General features: G+C 52.1%; 1 protein-coding gene across 1 annotated transcript in view; it reads left to right on the top strand.

Moving 5' to 3' along the window:
• Positions 1-424: 424 nt before the first annotated feature.
• The window catches only part of VSX2 (visual system homeobox 2), an 18,929-nt gene continuing 7,708 nt past the window's right edge, over positions 425-11,645 (top strand). The window contains exons 1-3 of the mRNA XM_003786906.2: positions 425-834; positions 2,114-2,198; positions 5,964-6,087. Coding sequence (XP_003786954.1) covers positions 465-834; positions 2,114-2,198; positions 5,964-6,087 — 579 coding nt within the window. The 5' untranslated portion in view covers positions 425-464. The remainder of the gene's footprint in view (positions 835-2,113; positions 2,199-5,963; positions 6,088-11,645) is intronic.

The following is an 11,645-nucleotide window of genomic DNA, read 5'->3' on the forward strand; positions in this document are numbered from 1 at the left end:
AGTCTCCACCCTTAGGCCACTTCTGCCACCTCACCCCAGGGACCTGTCCTGGCCACTCCAGAGGCATGTCCCAGCTAGGATCTGCCTGGAACCCCATGCCGCTCTGCCTCCTGGAATAGCCCTGAACCTTGTTGTCTCATCTTGGCCCCTGGGGTCCCTGCCTGTGGGCATCCTGAAGAGCCCACCCGATGCTCTCCCGCAGCGCCCTGGCCCCTTGGCGCTGCCTGCAGCGGGAGCTGCCAGCTTTTTGGAATTCCTAATCGCTCCTGGCTCCGGTGATTGGCTGCTCAGCTCTGACCCCACTTGGGCTGCCGCCTGGTTGGATAAAAGGGGAATCTCCTTGGGGCTTCAGAGCATTAGACACCGGAGGGGGCACCTGGGACCAACTTCGCTAAGCGGGGAGCCCGGCGGGGGGTGGGGGGAGCTACAGACCTGCGGCCTCAGCCCCTCCAAAGAACCGGGAGATGACGGGGAAAGCCGGGGAAGCGCTGAGCAAGCCCAAGTCCGAGACAGTGGCCAAGAGTACCTCGGGGGGCGCCCCGGCCAGGTGCACGGGGTTCGGCATCCAGGAGATCCTGGGCTTGAACAAGGAGCCCCCTAGCTCACATCCGCGGGCTGCCCTCGACGGCCTTGCCCCTGGGCACTTGCTGGCAGCGCGCTCAGTGCTCAGTCCCGCAGGAGTGGGCAGCATGGGGCTGCTGGGGCCCGGTGGGCTCCCTGGCTTCTACGCGCAGCCCACCTTCCTGGAAGTGCTGTCTGACCCTCAGAGCGTCCACTTGCAGCCACTGGGCAGAGCATCGGGGCCGCTGGACACCAGCCAGACGGCCAGCTCGGGTAGGTGAGGGCGAGGCAGCAAGGCTGCGCGGCTACGCGGCTGCCTGACTGCGGCTGAGAGCCGGGAGCCCGCGCCGTCGGCTCTCGCCTGCCGGACAAGGCCTGCTCCCTGCGGAAAAGTTCGTGCCAGGTCGAGGGGTCGCAGACCGGGCCTGGGGCCGACTCGCCCAGGGCAGGGACCGGAAAGATGTTCTGGCGCCCGCCAGGTTTCGGCCCCAGCGTTTTCGGCCGCCGCGCTGTTCTGTGGTCCCCGCGTCTGGCCGGGTTTGGCCTCTGCGCCCCACTGGGGCCCCTCTGGAAACGGGGTTTGGAGTGTCAGAGCCGGTATTGCAGGGTCACTGGCTGGGTTGGAGGGCCCCAGCTCCGCTGTTCCACTGCAGCCTCGGCCTCCAAGAGAATCCGCGCTCCTAGAGCCCTATGCTATTCGGGAAGCGGGTGGCGGCTCCGGACCCAGTCCTGGGGTCCAAAATTGTCTTTTTCCTGCTTTCTTTACTCTAAAACCCCATGTTGATCAGCTGGGGTGTATTTTTTTTACCCCACTAACTCGGACAACCCGGCCACTACAGCAGCCGAAGCAGCCGCCATCCGATCCCACGCCACAGTATATCAGAGCCCCGCAACTCGCGGGCTCGGGGACCCTGGATGACCTCCCCGCGCCCTCCTCGAGCTGCTTTCCTGGCGGTGCGTCCTGGACCTCTCGGAACTCCAGCTTTTGTTCGCCCTTGTCAATTCCCCCGAATTTTCGTTTCCTTTCGTTTCGTTTTATTTGGAAGGGCAACGAAAAGTGGCTGGTCACAGGCTCTCCAGCCTCAAGTGGGAGCGCATTGTGCGGGCTCTGCGAAAGGGACTGTGATGACTGAGCAGCCGCAGCTCTTGTGGGAGTCCGGCTCCTGGTGTCTGGGCTTGGCTCTTTGGAGTCAACTTTCCGGCCCCCGGGCACCAGGGCTGCAAGCGCAGGGCAGAGCGCACACCCAGAGCGCCCCTCGGGTCCCTGCGACCCTCTGAGGCTGCCTCGCTCTCTGCGGTCCCTGCCCCAAGCGCGCCAGGGCCTTTGCCTCTCTTACAGCGAAATCTGTTCAAAATCTCCATATTCGGGTGCTGGCGTGGGAGAGGCCAGCCTGGCCTTAGGAATGGACATAGCCACCCGGGGTTCCCAAGGGCTTTCCGGGGAGACAGCAGGCCCCGCGGCTCCCAGAGGCAGTCAGGGATGGGGCCCTCGCTGGTTTCAGGTGTGGCGGAGCGCGCTCCCCACTCTGCCTCATGTCCTTCCGCTTTTCAGATTCTGAAGATGTTTCCTCCAGTGATCGAAAAATGTCCAAATCGGCTTTAAACCAGACCAAGAAACGGAAGAAGCGGCGACACAGGTAAGGCCCCCTGCAGTGCGTCGTCACCTCTCCTGCCCACTGCCATCCCTCCCAATCCCCGCCGCCGTCCGCTGTTCCCGGCTTGAGTCACTCGGACCCTATTTTCGCGGATCCCAGATATGAGGTCCCAGGCTGCGCAAGGGCGGAGTGATCAGGGTTATTTGGAGGAAACTGCCCAAGGCCCTGGCGTCTGGCCACGCCAGGTGGCCGCTAGAGCAGCGTATGGGCTTTCTCCTCCCGCAGGAGAACTGAAAGGCCAAACCGGAGCTAGAGATGGGTTATCAGCCCCCAGATGCCCGCATCAGCACATTCCGAGAGCCGGGCAGACCCTGCGAGCCGGCAGATCCGCTCCCACCTCCCGCCCGAACTGGTTCCGGCGCCCCTCTGCCTCCTCCCGCCATCTCTCTCCCATGGTCCCTGTCCTCTCTGTCAACTCCCGAGCTTTCTGCTCCCACCCTTCCCAAAGCCCGCAGTATCTGCGCTGATGGAACATTTTCTTTTGGTTTCTGCTGTTTTGGTGATTCTGAGCGGGTCGCCTCCCTTCATGAACCTCAGTTTCCTCATCTGTAAAATGGTGGCGGGTCTAGACTGGATGGTCCCGCTAGGCCTTGCTGCTAGGTGGGCTGAAATGGGGTATAGACTAAAGAGAGAATTTTTTAAAAAATGTATTCTTTAAATAGACATGACTTGCACAAAGTTAAAAATCCAATAGGTATATCTTGAAAAGTAATCCACCTCTCTCCCTTGTTCCCACCTCCAGACCCTCTCTACCTTCCGCACTGGCGCCTCTGCTACCAGTGCCTCGTGTAAATTTGTGCTAAGATTTTCAAGGAAATAAAGGAGTGAAAATCAAAAATCCGCCTGTCTTTCTGCCAGCGCTGCTCCCGTGTGCTGCCCCCGTGCTCACCTCCGGGGCTGTTTCTTCACATCTCTCTCTCCGTCCCAATCCAGGAGGGGCAGCCAGAGGGTCTCCTGCTCTCTCGGGATATTTCCCTACTGGGCAACCCGCCCCCCTCCCCCAGCCACACACACACACACACGCACATCCTTTTCTCTCCCCCTAATTTGTTCTCGTCTTCTTTGCACTCTTTCTTGGCGGTTTTCTGCGCGTGGCTCATCCCTGGCCCTCGGAAACTCCACAGTCAACCTCCATCTTTTAAAACGGCCCTTCTTGACCCTCGAGGCCCCAAGAGGTTTTTGGTTGGATGAGGATGAACTTCAACGTGGTTGCCCTGGGATCTCGGTTCGTTCCCTTCAGGCAGCTGTTTGATTTAGTTTAGTTTAGTTTAGTTTAAACGGGAACATTTTTTCCTAGTCCTGACCCTGGGTTTTTCTTTTTAAAAAATTAGTTCATTCAACGAATATTCATTAAAGCACTTTTTTTGTGCCGATCCCATGCTGGTCCTAGCATGGGTATGCTGTCAGTCTCGGCAAGCAGGGACCCATGGAAAAGGGCAGGCTGGGAACCAGCGGAACTCCTCCCACGCTGGTGCTGGGATGGTGGGGGAGGTTCCCATAGCATGGAGAGCCCTGGAAAAAACATCCCCAAACCGTGGGTGCAGCAACGATGTTTCTTACTCCTTCAGGACATCTCATTGTTTGGCCCTTGGCGCTGGGTGACTCATAATCCAAAGTCCATATTTAAAGTCCAAATCCTCTGTCCTATCTGCCACTGTCTTCACTAGGGAAAAGTTTGGGGGTTTGGGTGGGTTCCCAGGGGTGCCAAACAGCATCAAGGCAACACCGGGGTATTAATTGTTTATTTCTGGTGCACGAAGGGGCCGGACTTTTGGAGAGAGAAGAATGGCTGCTGATTACCAGTACAGTTCTTAATTAGTAAAAGATACATTTTCCTGAGCTCCTTTAATTTGGGGATTTGGGGTAAGAAACCCCAGAATCTGGAGATGAGAGATGGGCTTGTCTTTATCTCCAAGAAACAAACTAGGTTTAAAAGCGCTTGCAGGTGGGTGGGAGGGAAGCAGCCATGGGGAGAGAGTCTGGGATTTTGCTCTTCTCTTTACCAGAAAGCTTAGCCCCTCTTCAGGCAGGTTATGGCAGGAGCCAGAAGGTCTAGGCTTCAGCACAAGCCAAGAACAGAGGTTAGGTCGCATGGCCGGGGAAGGGACCTCTCCCTGGACAGCATGTCAGCATGGTCAGCATCATTGGCAGCGGCAGCAGCGGCAGTGAAGCAGCTCTGAGGCGGGAATTAGGGGACGTCTGGAAGATTTGAATTATTGTTGTTATTTTTAATAGGGACTCTCCCTAGTAGAGGCTGGCACTAAATGACCTATAATCAGCTTTCCTCTTTGGCTTTGGCCAGGCCACACCACCTGTGTGCCTCAGTTTCCCTGTTTTTAAAAGAAACGTGAATTTTTCAAGCATTTATTTTGATGCTCTTTTCATAGGCCCTTTAGCAAGCGACAGAAAGCAGAGGATCCTCAAAATTTTAAAGAATTAGCTTTCTGTACACATAAGCGTTCCATATTCTCCCCCAAGAGAACAGGAGAAGCGATTAAGAATCAAACCAGTCATTTTCTACAAAGAGCACAATCTTTCTTCCTCACACACCCGCCTGTAACATCCCCCAAAATAGTAAAGCTAACACTAGCACAGGGAAGGTGTGGGGCTCAAATTGGTACTTTTTGGTTGTGTTGGGTGAGGGCACAGCAGTGAAGGATGCTAAACCTTTGTGCTGGTCCCAGGGTCCAAATCCCAGGGGCTAAGCAAGGGATGTAACATTTTTACAAGTTCAGTGTGTGGAAATGAGACTGTAGTGCCTGTTAGCCTGCTGATGAGGGTCCAGGATAAAGGTCACCTGAAACCTGGTAAAATTAAGGTCGGAAAAGAGAAGAGTTTGTGTTTGTAAGTAGATGCTTATTAGGTTTATTCCTAATATCTGAGGGCAAAACCTTATGTGTGAGAATATATGCATTAGTGCATTTTCCTTTGGTGATAGAATGTAGCTCTTCCCAGATTCTTAAAACAGTTTAACAGTTTATGACACAAATTAAGCCACTGTGAACGGCTCTTGGGGGCTGGGGGCTTACCAGGAGGCCTGAATGGGGCTCTCCCCAAGTGAGTGGATGCTGTTTGTATATGGGATGGTTGGAAGGTGATTCTGTCTCCTGGTAGAGGGAAGGGACAGGGAAAGATTCTGATGGCAGCTCTAGGGTGGTGTCAGAGGAAGGGCAGGGGAGGAGGAGGGAGCATTGAGGTGAGTTGAGGAACTGGGAGATTGAGTTCTCAGCTATACCAACCTAGAGATTGAAGTTGCATTTATCCTTCTGGTGAATCTTCAAACTTTGAGTGAAATTAAAAAGTCCAACTCTAGTGTCTGCTTGAGGAGCCCAGGTAGCAGATTTGGGTGGGGCTGGGTGTTTACTGATCTGATGAGCTCCTCCGTTCTGTGCTTGGGAGGAAGAATAGGGGCTTTCTGCATTTAAAAAATAAAATTTCCTTTTAATACCTTTGCCCCCAGAGCACCTCCATAAAGAGTCCCAGTGTGAAGTTCACTGAGAGCTGAAATCATGCCATCCCACTGGCTGGTGTCCTGTGGGCCCTCAGCCTTGAATGATGAGGAGCCCATATTTGCATGCATGCAAATATGCATGTGTGTGTAAGAGAGTTTGGGTCAGACTGGATCATCGTGCTGAGCCAGCCTGGGTTTGGGGTCTGTCCAGGAGGCAAGGGGAGGGCCACTCTGTTCTCTCTGAGACAGGCTCTCTCAGTGTCCTAGGTCCTGAGTGTCTGGTCTTGCTCCCTCAGGACAATCTTCACCTCCTACCAGCTTGAGGAGCTGGAGAAGGCATTTAATGAGGCTCACTACCCAGACGTCTATGCCAGAGAGATGCTGGCCATGAAAACCGAACTGCCAGAAGACAGGATACAGGTAATATCCCTGAGCCCCTCTCTCCCAGACTTACCCCTTTCTCAGGGATGTAGACCACTCGAGGGTCCCAGATACCCCAACCCTGCCTGCTCCCACCACCTGCCATGGGCATGTGCTTGCCTGTGACCAGGTCCTCAAGGAGAGCGGTTCACTTAAGCTGACAGGTGTTTGCTGAACACCTGCCATGTGAGGCATGCACTGTGTAAGGGACAGAGGCTTGACAGATGTGGCCTGGCCTGCTGTTCCACACTGTGCACTTCCTAAGGAATGTCAGACACACCCTGAGGGGCCCGCAATGAGGGACAGAGTCCTGCATGGGTCCTGGGTTCTGGGCAGGGTCTCTGTGGAAGCAGATGTCCCCTTAGTACAACTGAGATAGCCCCAGGTCTCTGCGGGTGGCTGTGGGGAGGGGAAGGTGGCTTCTAGCTGAGTTTATTTGCCTTCCCTCCACTCCTCCCCATGAGGAAGGTGTGCTCCCTCCCTTCCCATCCCTGTCACTCCATCCTCTGAGGCTTCTGCCTCCCCTCATGCCCCAGCAATTTCTGGCCTTGCCCTGAGTCCCTGCTCTTTTTCCTTCTCCCTGTCTGGCCCAGTGTGTGGCCTGGGACACATGCCTGGGGTGCTCACTAAGCCCTCCTCCTCTCCTGGGAAGTTTTGGGTCATAACCAGTCACTGATATGGGTGGCATGTTCTTGGCCATGGTGGGCAAGGGGCCTCCTGTCAGCGGCAGCAGGACCTTCGAAAGTCCAGAGTCCCCTTGCTGGTCAGGAGTGGGGCTGCAGAATCATCTCTCTGGGAAAACATGAAATCTGGTGTTTTTCTGGGCAGGTGGAGGTGGAGGGTGGGTGAGAGGAACATTTCCAGAAGATTTGGAGTTGCCTTAGCTAGAACTTGACCTTGGATGAAAGCTGTCCTCCCCCCTCCTCCCCCAGTGGTCCAGTCCACAGCTGAGGGATAGGGGAGTGGGCTCTGGGCAGGTCCTCTTCCCCTGAGACTGCTGCTCTGCCCCTCCTCCCAAGGTCCTTGTGCCTCCTCTGTGAGTGGGTGACTGCAGCCCTAGAGAAGGAACCAAAGGAGGTGTGTAGGTTATTTTGTACTCTCGCTGGAGGGCCAGAGGATGGGAAATGATGCCTCAAGCTGCTTTTCTGGAAGGGCATTCCTCTCCTTCAGAAATCTATTTCGAATTTCAGCCAATGGCTTTAGACATTGACACAAACAATAAGCTCAATTATTCATAAGCAGATTATGTTTGGTGTGTTACTCATGGTGGCCCAGACCCTTTACCCTCCACACAACTGCGTTCTAGTGGGGTGAGCTGGGTGTCGATTCTGCAGTGTGTGTGTAAGCCAAGGCCCAGTCCCATCCATGTGTGGCAGTAACCTCTGCCTACCCTTCATTAGCACAAAGTTGGCCAGTACAAGTGGCTGCGGTGGAAGGCGGGCCGACAAATACTCGCTGTTGACAGGCCCCGTGTTTGCACTATTGACCAGTAAGAAGGAACAGCTTGTCTCTTGATGTGGGTTGTCCTAAAATATGTTTGGCTGTGGTGGTGGGGGATGGGGTGTTTAAAACCTGCTGAGCTCAGGATTTGGGGAAAGCTCTCCCTGGGCAGTAACTGCATTGCTGCAAGTGTCCCAGCCAGGCATGCTCAGTTTCCTTAAGTTGCCTGGGGTTTGTTGTAGGGTGGCGTCTGGGGCCACCAGCACAAAGAAGCCCTGTGGAGTAAGGAGAGCTCATTGCCCTGAGCACTGTGAGGATTGGCTCTGTAATTTGTGCATAGAGGAGGAATAAGGCTAAATGCTGCCCCCAGAAGGCATCTGTGAATTGTTAAGCTGTCTGGCCCCAACCTGTTTAACAAAGTGGGAAAGAGCTTGGTGTGTAGCAGTAATAATCACAGCTATGATTTCCAGAGCAGTGTCCATGTGCCAAGTATTCTCTTAAATATGCGATATACATTCGAGAGGCAGGGTTGTGCAGTGGTTAGAGACACTGCCTTGGAGTCAGATTTGCCTGAGAGTTTGTGGCTGGACTTCACCTCCTAGAGCCTCCAAGTTCTCGTCTTTATAGTGGGGATGACAGTGGCATCTGCCTGTCCTGCAGATATAATAAGGCATATGTGTGCAGTGCTTAGGGCAGTGCCTGGCACTTGCCCCCTCCTCAGTCGGTGTCAGGTCTGATCTCATTAAATCCTGGTGATAATTGGGGGGTAGGGTAGAGACCATGAGATTTACTTATTTATTTATTTAGAAACAGTCTCACTCTGTTGGCCTGGAGAGAGTGCTGTGGCACCACAGCTCACAGCAACCTTAAACTCTTGGGCTTGAGCAATCCTCTTGCCTCACCCTCTAGAGTAACTGGGACCACAGGTGCCTGCCACTATGCCCACCTGGTTTTTCTATTTTTAGTAAAGATGAGGTCTTGCTCTTGCTCAGGCTGGTATTGATCTCCTGAACTCCACCAATCCACCTGCCTCAGTCTCCCAGAGTGCTAGGATTACAAGTGTGAGCAACCATGCCTGGCCATGAGTTTCCTCCATCCTAAAAGGTGCAGCAACATGTCTCAGGTCACACAGCTAGAAAGTGGGGGACACCAGTCTCACGCCTGTACTCCTAGCACTCTGAAGGCCAAAGGCAGGTGGATTGCTTGAGTTTTGGCGTTTCAGACCAGCCTGAGCAAGAGTGAGACCCTGTCTCTACTAAAAATAGAAAAACTAGCCAGGTGTAGGGACAGGTGCCTGTAGTCCCAGCTATGTGGGAGGCTGAGGCAAGAGGATCACTTGAGCCCAAGAGTTTTTTTTTTTTTTTTTTTGAGACAGAGCCTCAAGCTATCCCCCTGGGTAGAGTGCCATGGCATCACAGCTCACAGCAACCTCCAACTCCTGGGCTCAAGCGAGTCTCCTGCCTCAGCCTCCCAAGGAGTTGGGACCACAGGCACCCGCCACAATGCCTGGCTATTTTTTTTTTTTTTGGTTGCAGCTGTCATTATTGTTTTGGCGGGCTGGGCTGGATTCGAACCTGCCACCTTAGGTGTATGTGGCTGGCGCCTTAGCCACTTGAGCCACAGGAGCCAAGCCGAGCCCAAGAGTTTGAGGTTGCTGTGAGCTATGATGCACGACACTCTATCCAGGGCAACAGAGTGAGACTGTATGTATATATAAAAAAAGATTCAAAACTGAATCTGATTGAAAACCCTTCCTTTCACCACCTGTCTCTCAGGTTTTAAATCTGTTTTGCCTTGAAGCTGGGAGAACAGAGGTGATTTGAAGTGGGGGACAGGGCATGTATCACAATTTCTTTATAAAAATAATCAATATTTATTGAGTACCAGGCACTATTATAAAAAAATCCAAACTCATAATAAAATTATTGTTTAACTGAGTTCAAAAGGTGAAAAATGAGTTTCCCTCCCCCTACCCACCAGCAGCCCTCCCTTAGTAACCCATGTCCTTTGTTTCCTTCCAGGGATAGTTTATGCACATTCAGCAAAAAGTCCTCAGAACACCCAATGGGCAGGCTAGGTGCTATAGTCCCATTTTATAGATTGGGAACCTGAGGCACAGAGGCCAGAAGTCAGACCCGAGTCCCTTTAGACTCCAGAGCCCTTGCTTCCTACATTGCTCCTTTCCTTACCATTTCCACTCAAAGTGTCCCCTGCCCAGCTTTGGGTCAGAGGACTCTTTGTGTATGATGAGGGTGAAGGAAGGAGAAGACAGAGAGTCATTAGAGGCTCCAGGTCTGGACTTATAAACTCTCAAGGTGAAATGAAAGGTTATTGGACAGGAAGTCAGGGACCCAGATCTTAGCTCTGGCCCTGACACCCACTAGCATGGCAGAAGCTTACCTGAAAAAGAAAGAGGTGGAGTCCTCCTCAACCCCTGGACTGCCATTGGTGGAATGGGCTGCAGGATGGGTGGAGTTTAGCAGTCCCAGGAGAACAGCTTGGACATGCATGACATGGCTGACATCCCTTCTGAGCCAATCTGAGTAAAGCCCTGCCTATGTCTGAGGTCCGTTGTCTAATGTCTAATGAGAACCCCCAGCACAGACATGAAAAGTCAGACACACCTACTTCCAATCTTTCACTGCCAGCAAGCCAAACTCTGAGCCTCAAATTACTCACTTATAAAATAATATTTTTCCAAATGCTAACTTTACAAGTGGTGTTGTTACCGGAATTTATTAAATACTCACCGGTGTCCCAGAGACTAAGTGCTTTCCATGCCTTGTTTCATTTAATCCTTCACAACCAGATGAGTTAGATGTCATCCCTATACCTATTTTCTGGATGAGGAGGTGAAGTAAACAGGACTGGGATTGAAACCTGGTACTCTGCTACCACCACACAGACCCCAGCGGTGAACACAAATGCCTCTCTAAACAAATTGTAACCATGCAAAGGACAGTGATGATGGATGGCCCAGTCCCAGCAGTAGGGGATGGTTTCCTCTGCCTTTGTGCTTTATGGATGAGCACTTCCCCACTCTGTAGCCCCCTGGATTGGGGATAGAGGCATATGATGCAATGTTGGGGAAAGAAAAGATTTCAAGTCTCCATATCAGACTCAAGCACACAGTCCATTTTTGTGTATTTGTCTCCAAAAAAAAAGTATGCTTCCAGAAGTATATGGCATTCTGGAAACCCCTGCCAGATATCAGCCTTAGAGAAGAGAAAAGGGTTTCCAGACCGACTTTATTTCCTCTGTGGGGTCACTTGTTGTTAAAATTGTAGAATCAGGATATATATATATATATATATATCCATATATATGTGGATATGGAGATTATAATATGGATATTAAATATATTCATATATGTGTACATATATCCATATATATGTATATACATGTAACTACATATATTTCTATGTATATATAGAAATATATATATCCACTTATTTGTTCACTGTAATTTTTTCTGACATTCTCCAGAGCTATGGATGTGCAAAGTGAACAGAGACTACTTTTTTTTTTTTTTTAAAGAGACAGAGTCTCACTTTGTGGTCCTCAAGTAGAATGCCATGGCATCACAGCTCACAGCAACCTCCAACTCCTGGGCTTAGGCCATTCTCTTGCTGGGACTACAGGCACCCGCCACAGTGCCCGACTATTTTTTGTTGCAGTTTGGCCGGGGCCGGGTTTGAACATGCCACCTCAGTATATGGGGCCTGCACCCTACCCACTGAGCCACAGGCACCGCCCGAACAGAGACTACCTTTCACCCCACTCTCAGAAGCTTCATGTATGTCAAAATGTGAGGTTGAAGTCCTCCGACTAGCACTGTTGGACTTTGCTTCTTATAAAGTGGTCCATGCCCAGGGGTAGGCAACAGAATACTAGGGAGTTGTATTCCAGAAGTAAAAGGACAGGTGTCTGGGTTGGAAAGGGTTTGCAGAGCTCAGGATGTTTATTAGAATCACCACGGCAGAGTTTTCAAATATCTATGGGAGCAGGGGTCTCCACACCCAGCAATTCTGGCTTTAATTGGTTTAAAATTAAACACCTGGCTCGGCGCCTGTGGCTCAAGTGGCTAAGGCACCAGCCACATACACCTAAGGTGGCGG

This window comes from Otolemur garnettii, unplaced genomic scaffold (assembly GCF_000181295.1).
Source record: "Otolemur garnettii isolate 467f Iridium unplaced genomic scaffold, OtoGar3 scaffold00020, whole genome shotgun sequence".
In the NCBI taxonomy this organism is placed as follows: domain Eukaryota; kingdom Metazoa; phylum Chordata; class Mammalia; order Primates; family Galagidae; genus Otolemur; species Otolemur garnettii.